Source organism: Canis aureus, chromosome 30 (genome assembly GCF_053574225.1).
Source record: "Canis aureus isolate CA01 chromosome 30, VMU_Caureus_v.1.0, whole genome shotgun sequence".
NCBI lineage: Eukaryota > Metazoa > Chordata > Mammalia > Carnivora > Canidae > Canis > Canis aureus.
In genome coordinates, this window is record NC_135640.1 from 21,665,484 (window position 1) to 21,687,522 (window position 22,039).

The window sequence follows — 22,039 nt, forward strand, 5'->3', positions numbered from 1 at the left end:
GAGCTGGTTCTGGGCGCCGCCGCGGCCCCCCCGGCCCGGCCCGGCCCGGCCCACGCGCGCACACGCAGGTGTGTACGGGAGGCGGCGGGCAGGGCGCGTCCCCAGGGCCCCGCGGTCGGTCGCCTCCGCCCGGCCTCTCTCCCCGAAGTACCTGCTCTTAACGCGGCGGGCCCGCGTGGACGGGAGGCAGCGTCCACATCCCTCCGCCTCCCCTCTCCAGCCGGAGGAGACGGGCAGTGTGGACACTAGAGCACAGCTGCCTCCCGTCCGCCGCGGCACCGGGGAAGGCGTGGGGAGGGGCAGCCGGCCCATGGGTCGGCGGGGGGCGAGGCCCGGGCGAGACGGGCTCCCCTCGGGGGGGCGAGGGCCGCGGAACAGCCCGCCCGCCCCCCGGCGCCCCACTCCGGCTAAGTGCGGACGCGCGTAGAGCGCGGGCCCGGCGGCCGCCCGCAGCCCCGGCTTCGGCTCCCGCGGACTAGCCGGCGGCGTGCAGGGCTCCGGGCCGCCTCCGTCCTCGGAGGCCCCGGGGGCCGAACCCGCGGCTGCGAGCTCGACTGCGGACGAATCCCGGGGCCGCGCGGCGCGGAGGGATACGCCTCGGCCGCGCCCCCCTCCCCGCGCCCGCGCCCGCGCCCGCGCCCGCGCCCGCGCCCCCGCCCCCGCCTCCCTCCCGCCCGGCTCTGCTGCCGCCGCGGCGGCCGCTGCTGCTGCTGCCGCCGCCGCCGCCGCCGCCGCCGCCTGGATATAGTGCGGAGAGGCGCGGAGCTCGCAGTCACTTGGCGAGGAGGCGCGCGGGCTGCGGGCGGCTGGGGCACCCGGGAGCGGCGGCGGCTCCAGCAGGCGGCCGAGGCGGCCGAAGGTTCTCTCTCCGGGGCTGGACTCAATAACTTTGGAACTGTCCTCCGGGGTCACGTCCTGAACATGAGCCTCCTCCTCTCCTTCCACCTGCTCGGGTTGCTTGTCAGTAGCGGGCAAGGTAGGAGCGCGGTGCTTTATCGCATTTACTTTCCCTCCCCCTTCCACCCAGCCCAGAGAGGCAGAGGCAGAGGCAGGCACCGAAGAATTAAAGGAAGGAACTTAAAGTTCTAGTTGCGGTGCTTGTCATTTCTGTGTTCCCTGTTTATTTTAGCTGCCGCTGAGAAGGCTATCGGTGCTGCGGAGACCCCTAAATAAGAGAAAATACGGGATTTGGAGATTGGCATCAGTGAGCAGGAGATCTAGGCAAACTGCTTCTTTTTTTTTTTTTTTTTTTTTTTTTCTGGGCTCTTGGCTTTCTCCGATTTTCATTATCAAAAATTGGATGAGTACGTTGGTGTGTATTCACAGTTAAAGATCTGAGGTTGCGGAAGGAAAGGGAACGACGATGTTTTACAGAAGGAGCAAAAACTATCAGCATCAAACTCGTTGGTGAAATGTCTCTGGTGTGCAAGAAATTCAATTCTTAAGAGACTCTTTTTTTTCCCCCTTTCCCGAGACCCCAATTCCTGACTAGGAAGTGAACGATGATGGTTTATTTCTATTGAAACTAAGAGAGGGGCCCTGGATGTTGTGTGTAAGACGGCAAATGGATAAAACTAGGCATGTGTTGCAGTCATTCATTTTCAGCCCCCCCCCCCACCACCCTTGTTAATACATCAAGGTTGGAAATTTTTATAGCGTCAGATTGTAATTACACCTGTGAGGGATGCTTTAGCTTGTGGAGAACTGGGTGAGATTTTTATCTCTCGAGGGGTAAAAAAAAAAAAAAAAAAAATGAATAGCTTACTAGAATAACCTGGGAGAATTTGTGGAAGCTACCTCTGTTTATCTGTATAGAGATAGATCTGAATTTATCTTGCTTTGTTTGGGTAGTTCGCGTTCACGTAAAATATATTTGTAATAAATGGAAGCATTTTCAACTGTCCAGACAAGTTTGGACATTTAATTGGGAACACAACATGCTATAAAGCGTGCATTGGTGGAAGTCTCTAACGAAAAAGAAAATAGCAGTAATTTTGTGGTGTGTAATAATTGCGTAGAGTGTTATATTATTAGTATGGCATGAAAATTGTCTTTTGAGAAAACATAAATTACAAGACAAGTTAAAATATCTCCACTGTCTTCAATACTAAGCGTTTTCTCTCCTCCTCTGTGTTGCTCGTGTGGTCCAGCAGGGGGTAGTAGAACTCCATTTTAAACCCAGAAATGGTGGTTTCTGTTCTTCCACACTCCCTGGGTCCTTCTATCATTCTTCAGCAGGGCTTGACATTTTGGATATGAAGCCTTCCTTTCTCTGCCCTCACCTCCCTAAAGCTATACGGTGTTAGTTGCTGATGAAACACGATTGGATGCAGATTTTTATGTTCAGAAATCAGAATGCAAACACCGAATGTTGCCATAGTTTATAAAGTGTCTTGGAAAAGATGCTGCCCATTTTCCCTTAATAACATAGAGTATGCAAAATTTCAGTCACAGCGAAATTGCAGATGTGTCCATCCAAAGCTGATATCAGCCCAGTTAATTTAATCACTATTATAGCAAAGATCAACATAGACTTTATGCCCTACAGACATGCTGCTTTCCTTTTGGCAGAGCTGCTGATTATGTTTAACTGTTCATTTATAACACGGACAGGTATTAGTGAATCCTAAGAAGCAGCCCCTGAAAATTGCAGTTAAAATAGCACTGCAATTAACCGAGTGTGGCTAGTGAGGAGTAAGACGGGAGCATAATAGAAAGCAAGTTTATGCAGACTTATGATTGCATTGTGACTGGTTTGGGGAAGAAATAGGTCTCAGTGGTGGAGTCTGTGAATTTACAGCTATAGACACTAAGTGTGTTGGGATTTGGGGGACAAAAGAGAAATCTGGGAATGTTTAAGTATTATACGCAGACACGATTTAATTTGGCTCTGTATGTGTGACATATCTGAAATTGTGATTCCCCTAATACATAATTCAGAATGCAGAGTGATTGTAAAGAGGGGCTCTAAAACTAAAGCATGCCTGAAAGGGAGCCTATATTCACTGTAATGAAACAGAGAAGGAGGAGAGCATCGTTCTAAAGATCTCTCTATCTAGTGCGATTTAAAAATGCATGGCACTCATAGAGGCGTAGATGATGCATGTCAGAGAGACCTAGCTTTTGTGAAACTGAACATGTAGTACTTCTGTGCCATGTGTCCTAATGAAGTCAGAGATGCGTGGAAACAGCAATCCTGATCCTGGAGTCCAATTCTTCTATGCTAGTGTTTTGTTCTCCAATTAAGGATGCAGAAGCAAGTATCAGACACACCACTGGAGCAGTTTTTGAAAAAAAAAAAAAAAAGGGATCTAGTGTAACTCATAATTTTGTTTATTCTTTTATAAATGGGGCCACGGAAAAGCCTCCAGTTAGTGATCCCTGAGCTTGCCTTAGAAATACTAAAATCTCAGCTTGCTGATTTATGTTTCCAACAATATACTTGCAGGGGATTTTATGAAGCATGATTGAAGCTATTGCTTTGGAAAGTGGTGTGCAGTTAGACTGGGGAAAGGCAACGATGATGTATTCCCTTTTAAGTAGTCAAAACGTTTTGAACTGCAGCAGTTGAACAGCAGAAAATGACAGAAGTGAAAAACTGAGCAACTTAAGTGGATGCCAATACCATAATTAGCTAACAAGGTCTAATAGTTCTAACTTTCAACACAACATTATTGTTCTGCTGTAGTGAGAGCCTTTATTATAGCAGAAATGCTCCCCTCAAAAGCCTCTCATTTCCACTGCAAGATTAATATCCAGTGAAGTAAGGTTGGGATTTACCTGTCAAGTCTGAATTTAATTGTCAATGGAAGGGAGATTCTATAACTCTTAACTTTTGCAATTATTTTTCTTTTGTATTCAAAACTTGGTCACAGTCTCTTGTCATCGTAAATCTCAATCAGTAACCCGAGTCTGTGATTCTCAGTGCATTTGCTGTTCGGATCTGTGTAAATTCCAATTCCCAAACTGTAATATGTATGGGCTGCTTTCCTGAAGCTTTTTCACTGCCTTAAATTATTGTCTTCTCCTTTTAAAAATTACTCAAGTATGATTAATAAATATCTATTCCTGGATGCTTACATATATGAAACAGAAGGATTTTTGTATGAAACTGTAAGAACAGAGCTATTCATCTCTTTTGCAGTTCAGTTCAGCCATACAGTCAGAGCACTTACCTAAGCCAAAATCATGGGGAGAGGGAGGTGACTTGCCCAGTTAATTAGCTGAACTTACAGGCATCTGCTTACATTTTCTCTTTCTGGTGAAGTGCTAGTAGGACATCCTTCATTAGAGAAGTGTACCTGCTAAAAATAAGGCTTGGGTGGGTGTGTGTGGCTGTGTGGGTGACTACTAGGTTCACTTCTACAGGAAGTGTGGAGTGTGTGTGGGTGTGTGTGGGTGACTACGAGTTTCACTTCTACAGGAAGGTCTCCACAAACCTGTCTTCAGGGTAGGCTGTTACGCAGACAGCCTCTCTCACATCCTTTCTAATCTACTCTGCTCTAATTCTTTGATGTCAGCCTCTTGTGCAACGTTTCTATTGAAGCAACTCCATATGCATTTGCACTTAGAGAAGATAGGCGGTGTGAATTAATATTGTTATTGTCAATGAACAACCCAGAGGGTTTTCTTTCCTGCTTTATGTCAAAGGAATTAAGCAGACCACTTGGCCACTTTAGTTTCTAAAGCCGAATCGGAGCCCGGGAGAAGAGCAAGAAGGGAAGGTGGTAGGTCCCAGGGGGTCCAGTGAGCCTTTCCAGTGACACAGGGGGCTAATGTTCTTCCAGAGGTAATGTCCTATTAGAGAAGCAATTAATGGAAGAAAATGACCTCTTTCACTACAAGAATAAAGTCAAACTTCATAAAATTTAGTGAATAAAATGGCTTTCTTTCAAACATACAGCTAGTTTGTAATGGGACTGAGAAATGAGCTATAGAAATTGAGGCTGGTAACCAAGCCTAACAGTCTCATTTGTTTTTGTCTATTTCCTTGTGAGGGAGCAATGCGAATGGAAACAAGGCTGCCAATCAGAAGGCCCTGGAACTAGTCCTGCTGCTCTCTCTGGCTTTTGACATTTGGGAAACGATTTTAATTTATCTGTTTTCAGGGTCATCTCTCATAGTAGTGAACTTTTGAAAACATGAAGAAAGTGCTTGATAAGTGGTAGAGCAAGTTTGAATTGCTTGTTGTTGTTGTTGTTGTTGTTTCTGTTTTGGTCCAGAATAAAATGAGTCCTCCGGGTGTTGGTGTATGTGAAATTAATTTAATAATTTAAATATACTTATAAAGGGGATACCGTCCGTTGTATTTCAAGTTTTACTAACCTAGATTGTACGTTCTTTGTGCCCTTCATACTATCCCAATTATATTGAAGTTAGACCTATTTAAAAGATTATAAATTAGTTTTAATTTTCCAAATTATATGATAGGAGAACACTTTGAGATGCACCCAGTGCTTTTAGGCTTTTATTAAATGTAATATTCCTGAGCTTCATAGAGCTAAGGTATCTTTAATTGTTCAGCAAATAAAAGTGCTTCTATGTGGCACTATTTAAAATATTTTAATGACTTTTAACTATTTACAGTTTTACAGTTGTAATAGTGCTGATTCCAAATGGCTATCAACGTACTTCCTGGTGTCACATATTCACCTCTGCCAGTAGTGAATGGTTCATCAGCCATTACAAGGCATTTTAGAAAGCTATGATGTAATGAAACAAACATGTCTGAATTTAAATAGTTCAGAAGTCTAGTAAGGAATTTTATGAGTATTTACAAACACAACAATCAATAGATGACAGTTTTAAGGGTGTCAAATCAGTTGGTCAAAATTTTCTTGGCTTCATTTTGTTATTAAAACTAGCAGGGAAGCGGAGAGAACATTGAATTTGAAATCAGAGGACTTAGACCATTAAATCTCTTGACTTTGAAGAAACAACTTAAACTCTCAGAGCCATCATGTGCTTATTTGAAAATCAGACATAAATATATCTAATAGTTGCTATACCGCTGTGAGGAGCAATTGTGATAATAGATATGTGTACGCCTCCTATAAAATGTCAACCCTACTATGCCAGATGTTATTATGCCGGATGTATATTATGAATACAGATAAATCTGTTCATGGTTTAAAAATATTCCATTTATTCAATTTTTTAAGTCATTAAAAACTGCTCTGTGATTATAAACAAATATTGAGGGGGAGCAGAGATAATGTAATTCATGGATGAGTGGTTCATTCATCATTTACTCATTTATCTAACATTTATTGAATCCTTACAGTGCCTCAGACACCTTATTCAGCGATATTCAGAGGAATGGTTGTATAGGTTGCGTGATGAACAACTGCAGGGGGCGCCACTCATAGTCATGGTAATAGAATACATATTTATTTTCACAGTTTTCCAGCAGATGGCAGTAAAGGGTCTTGAGGAATGGATTTCTTATTGTATCTTAAATCCGTTTTATGGGCCAACACCAGGCTGAAATTAGTTGCAGAGAGGCTTAGAATGGGCACACAATTAGGAAAAGTGATTTAGTAAAGATCAAATAGTAACTAGAGCTCTGGTCTCCAAACTCTTGATTCAGTTCCCTGAACACCAGGCTTTTGCACTGGTTTAAAAAAATTAATCTAACATTTCTTCAGCTCAAAGTAATGGTGATATTTAAATTTTGTGCCATTTTGTCAGTTCATTGATTAACAAATACTTGTGCAGGCCTTATAATGAATACAATGCCAGCATCTTGTAACAGTATAGACCACTAGTTCAAAGTTCATACAACGTCCTTGTAAAGAATGCTCAAGAATCCAAAGGAATATTTATTTTGTGGATGAAGAAATTGAGGTACAGAGGAATTCCCTGATTTGCCTACATCGTTTATAGTTAGTAGTTTTCTGGAGTTAGGATTCGATTTTCTCACTTCTAGTTCAGTGCCTATATTTTAAATGTATTTAATGTATTCATTTGAAAATTTGCATGTGTGTGGGAGCGGTAGTACACAGAATTCAATGCTGGTAGTTGAGAAGGCAAAAAATATAAAAGCCAAATCAGCATAACAGAGATCAATAAACTTGGTCAACAAAATGCTGCAAAATGAGAAAATTTATATAATTAACTAAAAATTAAAAAGCCTAAATAAGCCCTTAGGAATTCAGCACCTAGAAAGAGCTAAAATTTGTTGAGTGTTTGCTAACTGCCAGGCTCTATGGTAAGCACTTTACATGTACTTAACTAGCTTAATATGTAAAACAGCCCTCTAATTATTATATTGCTATTCCCCTTTTACACTTGAGGGCTATGAGGCATAGAAAATTTAAATGACTATCTGAGGTTGCACAGCCAAGAAACAAAGCTGTGAACTCAGGACACATCCAAAGACTTGCCTTTTAACCAGGACCCCACCTTGCCATTCACTGAAGCAGAAGGGTATTCAGCATGGAAAATGGAGAAGATAAGACAAGGGATTCAAAACAGGTGAGCATGCTGTGAGAAAGGATGCCCCAAGTGTTCAGAGGACAGAAATGATCCAATTCAATTAATTTAAGAGTTTGGAAAGGTTAGTTGTTGGGCATGATTGTGGAAATATTGGTGGGACAGAGAGGTAGAAAGGTCTTGAGGCCAAGCTCAGCTTGGCTCTCAGGTCTATATCTTTAGGAGTTGTTGTTTGGTCAGGAAAAGAACATGATTAAAATTTGGTTTGTTTTTAAGTCTCCTGGCCATGCATGGGGTGGACCTGAGGGAAATGATAAAGGAGTTGAGAGGTCATGTCATGTGTTTCTCTGGAAGAATTAATGGATCTTCATATGTCATTCAATTTGGGAAATTGGGAAAAATGTAGTACCTGAAATTTTAAGCTTTTTTTTTGACAGAAAGAATGATTATCTTAATAGAAATAGGGAAATATGGGATCCCTGGATGGCTCAACGGTTTAGCGCCTGCCTTTGGCCCAGGGCGCGATCCTGGAGTCCCAGGATCGAGTCCCACATTGAGCTCCCTGCATGGAGCCTCCTTCTCCCTCTGCCTGTGTCTCTGCCTCTCTCTCCCTCTCTGTGTCTCTCATGAATGAATAAATAAAAAAATCTTAAAAAAAATTTTAAAAATAATAAAAAATAGAATAAGGGAAATAGATAAATGCAACCACTTATTTTAGGCAAGAGGGTTTTTTGTTTTGTTTTGTTTATGTTTTGCTTGTTTGTGATTTTCTATGTTGATATGTTGACTTTGAAGTATCCATGAAACATCTAGATGGTAATGTCATCATTAACTTTGGAAAGGCCAGCTGTTGATCTTCATTTCAGAATTTGTCTCCACTTTCATTTAACTTTGCTCTCTTGTCTTCCATCATTGTTTGCACTCTCATATTAATTGGTGTGTATGTGTCTGGATTTTGAGTAAAATTTCAGAAGCATGTAGGTCAAAATTGCTTTTATTATATGTTCTTCATTTTTCTGTGCTTATACATAGCTTTTTATCCCTTTTTATTCTGGAGAAATAAAACATGAAATAAGAAAATTAAAAAGCAATGAAAATAAACTAAAATAAAAACTTAAAAAAATCTTGATATTAAATACATAGAATTGGACATTTTTCTGTGAATCTTCAAAGGAACTAGTATTTTTGAGTGCCTACTGTATGCCAGGTACTGTGCCAGGTATTTTCACTCATTGTCTCCTTTAATCCTGACAAAATCACCATTGATAGATGATGTCTTGAGATTGAGAATGTCAGATTGGCCTTGAGCTATTAACTAGGGTCTGTGGCTGACACCCAAAGTTGCAGCCAAAGAGCATCCTATGCATTTAAGATCTACTTCTGTTTCTTTGTGTGTGTTTTTGATACATGATTGGTTAATAGGGGGATGATACAGGAATTGTGTTGCTCCATATATTACTTCTTTAGCTCATTAAATTTTAAGTGATCAAGAGCAAGCTTTCTCACTGTTAAAGAGAAAGCCTTGGCAATCTATGAAGATGTTAATAAAAAATATGAAAAATTAACTCAAATGCTTTCCTTTACTGCAAGTATCTGTTTAGCAGTTTAAGAACCACCTTGATTTCCAGTATATTATATATCTGGAAATACTGAGAGTACAGCTTAAAAAACTGGAAAGTCATTTTTTCCTGTGTTAAAATGATGTGTTTGTTTTTACTTTTTAAAAGGCTACACCCTGATCATAGTTTTCATTTTAAAGTGAATGCCCTTCAGGCCCTGTATCTTGAAAGAAAATGCAAATGCTAGGTACAAGCATCAGGAAAGATTTAACAGTGCTAGTATTTTAATTAGGATTGTTATGGTTGTTGTTAGTGCTTGGTTACACATTTCTGTAGGTCTGGAATGTTCTGACCTCTAATCCTGTCTTTTCCAATAAGCCATGATATTTTTTACTGCGTAATTTTGCAGGCACCAGCGTTTTTCAGGAATGCAAATGTGGTGTTAGCATAGAAATGCATGCCACCACTTGTACAATAAACCAATGTAATAAAGCTAAGACTTACAGTAGAATAGAGTATATCCTAATTTAAGAAAATAAGCGCATTTATACTTTGTTCTAAGGATTAATGAGGGTTTGTGGACAGTGTTTCTATTGTTGTAACTTGTCCATTCTCAAGCAGTTTTCTAATAATACGGTACTACTCTTTCTGATTACTTTTATATATATTGCCTTCCTTAATCTCTCTCTGATTATTTTTATCTACCAATGACAAGTATTGAATATACTGCCTCAACAGAGCAAGTAGCATCTTTATGTTATAGTGATAGCTTTGTGTCATTGACGAGAGAAATGTGAAACACAAATTAGGTGAAAATTAGATATAACATGAAGTATATGCCATAATCTTTGTCAAAGTACTGATCAAGATATTGACCTGTTTTTTTTTTATTTTCTTTACTTACGTAAACCATATATAATTTTCTAATGCTAACTGAAAACATTTTCAATCCTGTTTACTTCTTTTTTATATTCTTTATTGCAGAATCACTGGCTTCACCCTATTGTATAGATTATATATTAATACTTTAAACTAGGTTACACTTTTGAATTATCAAAGTGTTAGAGTTACCTTGTAGAATTTAACAATTTTGAATGGATATATTATATACTGAGATGGTCAACTTAAATTTACCTACCTAAAGTCCCACAATTACCCTGAAACGTAGATACTATTCCTGATTTAGAAAAGAGGAAAATGAATGCCGAAGAGGTCAAATTACTTGTCCGGGAAGAAAGACTTGAAAAATGGTTGGCCCAGGACTTGATATAAATATTTTATTTTTTATACAGCATTTTTCCTATTCTAAAGTCTGTGCTTTTGCAGAAATATATTTTACTCATATTAATGGAGCAATTCTCAGAAATAACTTTGTGGCAGGATGCGTGGGTGGCTCAGTGGTTGAGCATCTGTCTTTGGCTTAGGGTATGATCCTGGGGTCTGGATCAAGTCCCACATCGGGCTCCTTGCTGGGAGCCTGCTTCTCCCTCTGTGTCTCTGCCTCTCTCTCCCTGTGTCTATCATGAATAAATAAATAAAATCTTTAAAAAAAAAAACAAGAAATAACTGTGGCACAGAAGATACTTTATGTTATTCGGCTCTTCAAAGTTATTTTTGGACTGCGTTTACACGTGCTGTTCATTTTAGAGGACTCCCTTTCACTTGAATTACTTGGAAGTTCCTGACTTAAAACTGTTAAGACATTTACCTTTTATTCATTTGCAGGATCTTGTTTCCTTAGCCTCATGCCTGTTACCATGCCCACCAAGCAGTTTTGCACCATTTCTGAGATCCCCAGACTTGGGCTCTGTGTTAACACAGCTCATGTATTTTACACTTTTCCTAACTTTCTTCAGTCAGACAATTCCCATTATTTTTCTTCAAAACTCAGCTAATCCATGTCATCAGTGAAGACATCTTTCTTTCTCTCAACAAATATACCTAATCACCAGTCAATGTGCAGGACACTGAAGATCCAATCATAGGTGGTAATATACCTGAATTCTGCATGTCAGACTTCACTGTAACTGTATGTGACTTTTTTGTGATCTCCCTGAGAACAAGAATGCCTTTCCATGCTGGCTTGCTATTAAATACAGTGTAATAGTTAGGGAGTTCACTGTAAATTCATATGTGTATTCCTGGAACATAGTAGATGTTTAGTAAATATGTGCTAAATGAATATTTAAATATTACCCAGCGAGAGTAAAACAAACTAACTATTTAAAAATATATTTAGTTCTGACTGTTGGGAATATATTATCTGTTGGTCTGTGTATTTGTTTTAAAAATTTGTTTATATCACTACTGCACGTGATAGGCCTTCACTAAATATTTGAGTATCTATTAAATAATCCAGTCACAGTGATTACTTAATTCGGAAGGAAAGAAAAGATAACCTGCTTTATCTCCAATACTGAAAATAAGTTAGACCAGGAGTAAAGCAAACTTTTAAATCTTACTGTAAGATTTGTTCTTTTGAAGCCTTATCTGAGGAATAGGAGACCATTACGTTGTTGAGGTTTCAAAGTCTTCAATACATAGAAATAAATGAGGAAGATATAATATGTTGATAATGGTATAATTAAACAGATTAGATATTGTCAATAGTAAATGTCTGATTTGTCAATAAGCAAGTATTTAAAGCCCTGAAAAATCAGGATAATCCCTGGGGTTAATTAAAAGTTGATTATTCAATCAATGATTATTGGAAGCCAATTTTAAACTGTATGTATAGGAAGACAAGTAAGATAAGAGTATTTTACCTTATTGTTTCATAGACACTTGGGTTTTGCTTCTTTTTAAAAAAATGAAATTCATTTTAACCTAAAAAAAAAAAAATCCCCTCCTGTCTGGTAGCCATGTTTTGTCCTGATTTTCTGATGTTTCTATGTCTGACTTCAGTGGTAAGAGCATTTAAGTTAATTGGGTTGAATACATTTTCAGATACTCCAGAATGTCTTTATCACCTATTTATTTGTCTTCCTTCCATTTATGCGCTGTTACCAGTATTGCATATGCCACTTCTAACGTGAAACACAGTTGGAAATTAGAGATATGACCACTGCTCCTGATTCATCCATTTTTACTTTCATTTCCCCCCTTAAATCTCACATAATTTATAATCACTTTAATTGATTATCCTCTTGAGTCATTTTATTTCGGAGCCCCCTCACGAGAGCCCCCATGCTAATGCATTTTACTTCTGTGGGCATTGTGTGTGGTCTGCAATTTAGCAACAAAACTCAGCACAGGCTATTACATGACATTATGTCACTCTCTGTGCTTTACTGAAAACTCTCACAGCCATATCCAAAGTGGATAGAAAGTATTCAACTTTAGTATTCTTATGATATTTAAATAATGTTTAGAACAGAATTCTGAGCAATTATGAAGTACCCTAAATTGCTCATGTATTTTCTCCTTCAAGTCCTTGTTCTGTTCCTATTTTATGAAACATTTTATTAAAAATACTCTCCATCCTACGCTGTACATGAATACAGATTATTTGGTAAAAGACGCCTTATTTAAGCAGAATGTCTCTCTTGCAAGGGATTAAATTTACTGACTATGGCTGGTCAGGGGACTTATGTTAAGGTAACTTTCACTTGTCTCTTCCTGTTTGGCTGCCTCTCAGAAGGCACCTCATTTAAAAGTCTTCACATCTCAGATGCTGTACCCACACGTGGGTGTGTGATGGGAGAAGAGAGGTTGTTGTAAGACGTGTAAATTATCTTTTACTAATTGTGACTCCAGAATACATTCTGACTCCTGAGCAGAAAGGCATGCAGGGAGCTAAGAATGAGAAAGGAAAGTAAATACTGTTAGTAAAGATCAGTCACTGTTTTGTTTCAAGGATAACTCATCAGCTAAAAGGTAATGAGGGAAGTGGATGGTGGGGTCAGACTTTGAAGAGCTGGGATCAAGTCTGACAGTTACATGTGTGCAAGGGGAGAAGGAGATGCCCAACAACATAGAGAGGGACAGCAGACAACCTTGTGTCCTCACGGAGCAGTGGAGCAGTGTTTGTAAATATTTAATGGGTTAATTGAATGAAGAAGTGTCAGAGATAAACAAAGCAAGGCACTGGTCACAGCAGTTAAGGACAGATTTTATTTTATTTTATTTTATTTTATTTTTTTTAAGGACAGATTTTAATCAGTAATAGACCATGTTGGAAATGAAATATATGACTATATTCAGTAGGGTGAAGAGCTTAGTGTGAGCTGAGCTCAACTTTGATTTGTACAGAGGTGACTGGGTGTTGTTTTCCTTTTTAAGATTTTATTTATTTACTCATGAGAGATATAGACAGAGACGGAGACATAGGCAGAGGGAGAAGCAGGCTTCCTGTGGGGAGCTCGATGTGGGAGTAGATCCCAGGACCCCGGAATCACAACCTGAGCCAGAGGCAGATGCTCAACCACTGAAACACCTGGGTGCCCCAGACTGGGTGTTTTAAAAGGGAGAATGAGGGAATAGCAAGCGAGGTATGTGGGGGCTCAGTAGAATTAGGGAAGTGAAAAATTGCAAAATGTTAGAAGGATGGTTTGGTCTGTTTGAAATCTACCTGGGTTTGTTAACTGGTGGTTATCAAACGTTCCTACTTACCCACAGAGGTTGGGAGACAGGTGTGGACTGGAGCAAATAGGAAGTCTTTGGCAGCCTTAAGTTTTCTCAGCCACTTTAAGTCATTCCAGGGATGCAGCCTTGAGCTGTTAAAAATGCTAGTGTTTCATTCAAATCTTTATAGGTCAAAGTTGAGGCCTAGGTGAGAGGAGAGCTAAGTGTAGCCTGGTTAGAGTTTGGTAAAGCAGAGAATGTTAGAAAAAAAAAAAATTAAGTCACCCTAAAGGGTACTTTCACATGCATTACTTCATTTTTATATTTGCAAGATATATAGAATTCTGAAGTATTATGTTACAGCTGAGGGAACTGAATTGCATAAAAGTTAAGTGGCATCTAATAAGTAAAGGGCTTGAAATTTCAGATTTAGTTAATACTTGGTTCTAAAACTTGACTCCTTTCTCTGACTAAAACATGGTACCTTAGAAACAGAAAGGAGAAAGCAGAAAGGAAGTACTAGGAGTAGCTCTAGTTTCAGGTTTTTACTGCTCTCAGACTATTTCTTTTGAATGGTTAAACTCTGGGTGAGTGACTACTAATTAGTAAACAAGTAAATCTTTTAGGGACTTAAAATGTTAATGAGCACAAAGAACCAGCAGGTTTTAGAAATATTGGGTTCATGGTGGCTGCAAGATGGGGCAGTTTAATTGTCCAGGTTAGTGTAATTCATTAAGGGCTAACATTAATATTTAAATATAAGTTGTATTTTTAAATGGCTTCTCTTATTGTAAAACATTATCATTATTAATAATTCAGTAGGTCATCAGTTCGTGGTTGACTTACTGAGTACTTTGATAATGAAATTACATCAGTTTAGGATGCTTTTAGGGGCAAATAAGAAAAGGACATATTTTATAGGGCTTAAAAATAAAAATCTATTATAGCATATAAGAAACCACCTAGAGGCAGGTTTGGACTTCTTCTCCTTATTTTTTTTGCTCTTTTTCCTTGACTTCATGGAAGAAAGGTGGCTGCAACAGTTTCATGTATTATATTCTTCTGCAATAAAATCTGAATTTAGGGAAGAAAAATATGTCACTGGCCTTGTATTACAAAAAAATAAAAATTCTCATATATCATTGATCAGTCTTCCTTCAGTTCTCATTGGCTTGAATTCTATCATATGAACTCCCCTAAACTAATGGCTGGTGAGGAGAATGTGATCACCATGATTTCCACTTACTAATCCACTCCTTTCTGTTGCTGAGGGAAAGGTTAGTCTCCCTTGGAGCCTATGATTGTTCAATCAAATTCAGTGTTCATTGACTAAAGAATGAGGGAGAGGACATAGGGTGCAGTGGGTGGCCAGATGTGTCTGCTACAGGGATGCTGAGAGGGCCTTTTTTGACAAAGAATGTAAACTGTGCCAGAAGTCAATATTTATGGGGCACCCGGATGGCTCAGAGGTTGAGCATCTGCCTTCAGCTCAGGTCATGATCCTGGGGTCATGGGATCGAGTCCCACATCAAGCTCCTCTCAGGAAGCCTGCTTCTCCCTCTGCCTGTGTCTCTGCCTCTCTCTTTCTGTGTCTCTCATGAATAAATACAAAAAATCTTTTAAAAATAAAATAATTCAATATTTATTAATCACTTACAGTGTGCCATTTCAGTGTACTTTGTATGTGTGATCTAATTTAATTCTTCAGACTAATTGTGAAGATGATTCTGTTGTAGAGAAGGGGCTGGGAACAGGTTTTGAAGTGTTTGAATGACCTGTCAAACTCACAAAGCTGCTCAGTGGCAGAGTTGGGATTGGAACCCTGGCTGGCTGGCAACAGAATCCTCTTTCCCTGCCAGGTCACTGTAAAAGGAAACTGTTAACACTGTGCATAGTTTTACTATTGTTAACTTGAAGAATGGTAGGTAAGAATACCAACTTCCTTTGTGAATAGGGTATATCCTGGGAAATTGTCTGAGAAAGCTGTTATACTTGATCTTATTTAATATGTGTTTATACATCTTTTACCATTTTTTAAAATTTTACAGATAATGAAATTAAGAGAGAGTAGATAAAGCAGTTTGCCTGAGGACACATAGCTATGAAGTGGCCAAAGTGGGATTTGATTAAAAGTTTACTTTTAATTTGAGGCATTGAATGCTTCTCACTATATAATGCTTAAAGATTGTAGTCAAAGTATGGCAGGGCTGGGGTAATAGACTTGGAATCAAACAAATTACATAAACCTGATCAGTCTTCCAGAATCTTATGATATAAAATAAACTCATTTTTTTAAAGGAAATATATTTCATTTTTACCCAAACTAGATAGGAGAATAATGTTCTCAAATTTAAGGAGGGCAAGGAAAAATTCTCACTTGGTCTCTGGAAGAGTTGAATGAAAAATAGAAATGGGGACCAGGGTCTCCTTTAGAAAGAGAAGTGGAAATTGGAAACAAAGAATATTGACTTGATATTTACTGATGAGACAGGCTAAGTATTGAAATGAGTAGACTCACTAATCAGAGTGCTAATCTACTGCATGCCTAGACCAAGATGTGAACTACACCAGTTCCTGGCCTCTAGATGGTTTCTTCCTGAGACTATACAATGAATTAAAAGGCAGGATAAAGATTAAGATGCTTAGGGTATAAAACTATGTGCATACTCTTAATTACTTTTTCTTCGAAAGTCATTCTAGTTCCTCCCACCCCCATCCCATGCCAGGTACTCTCATCAACACTGTTTTTCTGAATGGCCAAATATATAAAATATATATTTGTGCATGTGTGTGTGTGGGAGTGTGTGTGTATACCTTTGTGTGTGTGATATATATATATATATATATACTGGAAAATCATTCCACCATTTTATGCTGTGTCAGAATCCTTGCTCTATTTATTGCATTATTTTCATTAGGGCTGAAATTCATGAATATTTAAAATGATTTGTTCTTTGCTGCTTTTTGCCTCTAAGAAGAAAATGTACTCCATGATAAAACATTGGACTTATTATTCACACTTAGTGTAACTGAAGACTAATTAGCTAGTGTTTAATTTCTCAAGACTACAAAACAATATCTGTTGTCTCTCTGTAACACAAAATGAACAGCTAAACAGCTCTCCCACCTTATTTTTTTTTAAACAAACTCCCAGCACACAAACATTCATAATTTATGATGTTTTCCATCAAAACATATTCCCTGAATATAGATAAAATCAGCATTTGGAGCATGGATGCTTTGGTTCCAGCTCAGGGACTGTGATTGAAATGCATGCACATGCTTGAAAAATTCTTCATTTTCATTTTCCCCAGTTTGCAACTGAAGACATGAAGCCTGCTAAGTTCCTAGCAGTGTTATGCTCTCTTTTACATTGCTCTGTACAACTGAGTTACATTTGTTTCAATGCTGCTGAACAAATTGTTTAACATATTTGTAATATCACAATAAGGATTGGATCATAAAATTGTAGATACACATTCTCTTGTATCTGTGTTTGATTGCCATGTCCCTTTTGAGGATTACTAAGCAGATAGTCTGCTTCTATTTCTGATGACAGAGAACAAATTCATTTGTGTAAAGAGCTTTTGTGAGATATGTTGCTAATGTTTTTCATATAAAGCATTTCTGTCTTTGCAGGTATTCAAGACAACTGAGTTTACTTATTTGCAGCCAAATAATAGTGTTCAAATTAAATAGTTTCTATTAACTTTATCATTGACTGGTTTATGGTTTTATGGAGATAAAAAGTGTTTTGAGAGGAGCTTTCCCTTTCCTCTAAATGGCATTGAATGGTCCCATTTTAAAAGATTTTTTTGATATTCTTCTAGTCCTTATGGTTTGGTGACACCAGTCAAAATTGTTTTGGAAGTGTTCAGAATTCACATCGCGTGGCTGCTTGGTGAAGCATTCTCTCTGAGTGGTTGGGTACTAAATGAATTCTTGCCAGCACATGGCAGTTCCAGCCACTGAGGCCAATGGCTGCTTAGTGCTGGGGCAAAACTCTTTCCCATGCACAAGTTGGTAGTGGTTTCCTGTGATTAAATTTGGATCCTGTGGCCCAAATGATGTCTTCAAGAAATAACTCAACATCTGTGTTTTATTTCCAGCTCTGTTCCATACTCAGTGAAGCCCAGATCTCTACTTAGAGCTAAATATCTGAATATCTTTACATTTCCTTTAGCGTCAAGGCAAAAGTTTTGTTAATTTTACTTGCAAACATTTTTATTTTGATTTGTGGGCATGCAAATGCTTTGGGCCCTCAAAATATTCTTTCATATCAGTGGCTGTGAGATGGGGAAGAGCACAGACTCTGATCTCTGGCAGATTTAAATTCAAATCCTCTTCACCCACTTGCTCAATGAGAGGCCACAATCAAGGGATTTACTCCTCTATTCCTTAATATTCTCATCTGTAAAATGGGGATAGTAACAGCACTGCTTACGTAGTAAGTGTTCAATTATATTCACTACCATTAATATTACTATAAAGCCAAGGTATAATTACCTGTTTGATAATTTATTAACCAACCTTCCTTAAAAGGCTTCTTTTTTTTTAATTTTTTTAAATTTATTTATGATAATCACACACACAGAGAGAGAGAGAGAGAGAGAGAGAGAGAGAGAGAGGGGCAGAGACACAGGCAGAGGGAGAAGCAGGCTCCATGCACCGGGAGCCTGACGTGGGATTCGATCCCGGGTCTCCAGGATCGCGCCCTGGGCCAAAGGCAGGCGCCAAACCGCTGCGCCACCCAGGGATCCCCCCTTAAAAGGCTTCTAAAGAGAGTCTGGCTCTATGGAAAACAATGCTGTGGTATAGTGTCTCGATTTTTTTTTTTTTTTTACATGATTATTAGTTTTGGAGAGCTGTGTTATCACCGCACCATTGATTACATTCTGTTTAGTTTTCCCACATATTGCTAAGGGTGGGTGACAACTGGTAAGTTTAGCATTTGAGACCTTTATGGTCTCCCTGCTGTTCTTTGTTAGCTGTGTGCTATCACAGTGCAGGGCTTCACAATTGAGGCAGAACAAGGAATTAAGGATAATTATGCCACTTAGTATGTGACCACCTCAGAGCTGTTTAAATCCTGAATCTAGTGCCAAGTTCTGTTTCCCTCTCAAGGACTTTCCTCCTCTTCACATAACCCTACTCAGACTCTTGTCCTGGTTTAGGTGGGAGCTTATTGTCTTGATTTGTTTCTCTACTCTTATCCATCCTTAAGTCGAGTGTGCCTCTTGGTTCTGCTTAGATTTGGGGCAGTATCTGTACCACTGGCCAGATGGTTTGCAACCTGGCCCACACACATGGGGGCGGGGCAAGAAATGATTAAGGAAAGAGGCAGATTGGGAGGGATCAGGCTTCATAAATGCACAGACAAGGCTTGTCTTGAATGGCTGCAGACAGTAGATCTCTACACCTATCTGCCACAATCTTGAACATTTATATAGAGGCCTTAACTGGATGCAATCATGAATACCATCCAGATGGTCTCTCCAACACATTGTTCGCTCAAGGCTGCATACTTGCAAATGGCTCCCATTGTGGGAACAGTTGGCATAGCATCCTCCCTCTAAGGCCTGGGGAGGGAATGAGGAGCCTCCAATTGCCCGGGTCCAGCTTGTGGGTCAGCTGGCAGTTATGTCCTCCTAATGACCTCCTTCAACATGGATGTTTCATTTTGGTCCCTTTCCATGATAGGATCAATGAAGGTGGTTCCCACACTACTGAATAAGGCTCTGCCTCAGCTCCCACTGACTCTGATATGCAAAGAGGCTGAGCCTTAGTAGTTCCTCCCTCATGACTTACCCGGTGGTGTTCCCCCCATCTCCTGTGCTACTGGGTTTTCTGGTTTAAGTTTTAACATCTCCTTCCCCTGGCCAAGGTAGTTCAGTGACAATTTATTCTCCTTTAAGATCTGCATCATAATAAAGGGATTATAAGAACACACATTACATCTGTTGCATATCACAGTTGAGTCACTGAGGTCTTGGGGGAAGAGCACCATTTGGGCCATGTGGGGCTAATTAACCTTCCCAAACTTTGTTCCCTATTGTCAGACATGCTGGTGCCCTTTCCATGCTTACAGCTGGAAAACAAAGAAAAAAACCCTATTCTGCTCTCAAATCTCTGAGTGAGTGGTGATGGTAGTAGAGATTATGGTGGTAGGGATAAAAGGACAAGCCAGCCTGTTGCCTCCTGGATCCGCCAAGAATTACAACACAAAGAAGGAAAAGATAACTCTCTTAAGAGACACTTGACCATCACCTGTTTTATCTTTCCCCAAAACTAGCTGCAGTTCTTCTCTTTTTAGGAAATAGGAAACTGTCCTTATATTGGGTGTAGTCTTCCTTCTCTGTGGATATTTTATAACCTTTTGCTCTGAGTCATCAGTTACTGATATTGAAAGGGTCACTTACTATGAAAATACTCTTTTCTTTCAAGTGCCTGGATTTCAACTCTAAAGATCTAGCATTCAAAGCTATCCATCTGCCATGCTCTATTTAAAAGTGCTATTTGAAAATCACCCCTGATAGTGACCTGTTGGTTCTCCACTCCTTCACTCTCTGTCAAGGGCTGGATGGTTCAGTGCAATGAGTGCAGAGCCCTGGACGGCAGGTTCCCAGAGCTGCAAGATGATAAAGACTCAGTGTGTAGACATATTAGAAGGAAATGGAAATATGAAAGAAAGGGCAATGAGTGAATTGTGATCATTACGTTTACAAAAGTAGGAGGATTGATTTGATCCCCCACTAGAAATTTCAGAATAATTTTCTAGAGGTAGTTTTTTAGATCCTTATAGTAAGATGGCAGTTTTGGATTTGCTCAGTTTATCATATAAAATGAAGCTCAAATCCTGCTTCATTTTTGAAACCTTTCTTAGTCATTCCAAACTGCCTTTCTCTTATAAACCGCTAGAATATAGATTAGTACTGCCCGTTTATAATCTCATATAGTCTTGGGTTGTGCTTTAATTTCACTTTCACTAATCTTGTCTTTTAAATCAGATTCTAAGCTTATACACAAAGGCTTTATGTTATGTGATGCACATAGTGGATACTCAGTAAATAGCTGTTGAAAAAAAATAAGTGAATGATGCTCTTACAGTGCTATTTATATTTGTAGTAAAAGTAGAGATTAAAAACTGTGACAAAAGGAATTTGTGTTAAATAGAAAAGATAAGTATCGGGCAGCCTGGGTGCCTCGGCAGTTCAGCGCCACCTTCGACACAGGGCCTGATCCTGGAGACCTGGGATCCAGTCCCACGTCGGGCTCCCTGCATGGAGCCTGCTTCTCCCTCTGTCTGTGTCTCTGCCTCTCTCTCTCTCTCTTTCTCTGTGTGTGTCTCTCATTAATAAATAAATAAAATTTAAAAAAAAGATAAGTATCTGGCTGTGGGGACTGCTATTTAGCATATTTTACTGATAAATGTTATAGAATATTTGTACTTTTTTACAAGAGTATTTTTTAAAAGGATAAATATTTAAAAATTTATTAATTTACTTGAGAGAGAGAGAAAGAGAGAGAGAGAGAGAGAGAGAGATTGCATGCCTGAGTGAGCAGAGGGAGGGCTAGAGGGAAGAGGAGAAAGAGAATCCTCAGCCAATTCCCTGCTGAGCTCAGAGCCCAATGCAGGGCTCAATCCCAGAACCCTGGGATCATGACCGAGCCAAAAATCAAGAGTCAGTTGCTTAACTGACTGAGCCACCCAGGTGCCTGATTAGAACAGTTTTGGTAGAAATATAAATTAAATAATCAAAGTTGCCTTGAAGTTCACTGAAAATATGTACTTAAATATTAAACTTCTGTGTTTTTCCTCTTTATATTATTTCAGTTGTTTGAGTCAGCAATTTAATAAGGAATATTTACACTTTTCCTTCTCAATGATCTCTCACAAACTTTTAGAAAAGCTATTAAGTAAGTGTAATAGTCAGAAACCCAGAATCATATCTTCTTGTATATACTCTAGTTACTTATGTGCATTCCCTTCCTATTTATTTATTTATTTATTTATTTATTTATTTATTTATTTATTTTTTTTTTTTAAAGATTTTATTTATTTATTCATGATAGACATAGAGAGCGAGAGAGAGAGAGAGAGGCAGAGACACAGGCAGAGGGAGAAGCAGGCTCCATGCAGGGAGCCCGACGCGGGGACTCGATCCCGGGACTCCAGGACCGCGCCCTGGGCCAAAGGCAGGCGCCAAACCGCTGAGCCACCCAGGGATCCCTCCCTTCCTATTTAAATTTGTACAATTTTTTCCTGACCCTTAATATTCTATAGCAAAAGTCTATTTCAGTTATAAGAAATATAAAATGACTTCAAATGGCACCATCTAGACAAATATTTGAATTATTTTGTTACTAAAACTATCATATTAATAAGACTTATACCCAAATTCATTCATTCTGACTACTAAATACCTCCAAAGAATACTCTGTAACATACGTATTTTGAAATAATTGTAAGTTATTAAAAGATC

The 22,039-nt window shown here is 39.3% G+C and overlaps 1 protein-coding gene across 2 annotated transcripts in view; it reads left to right on the forward strand.

Moving 5' to 3' along the window:
• The first annotated feature begins 686 nt into the window (after nt 1–686).
• NCAM2 (neural cell adhesion molecule 2) overlaps nt 687–22,039 on the forward strand; it is a 515,691-nt gene continuing 494,338 nt past the window's right edge. For both annotated transcript variants that reach the window (XM_077878867.1, XM_077878868.1), the window contains exon 1: nt 687–976. In XM_077878867.1, the coding sequence (XP_077734993.1) occupies nt 922–976 (55 nt within the window). In that variant the 5' untranslated portion in view covers nt 687–921. The remainder of the gene's footprint in view (nt 977–22,039) is intronic.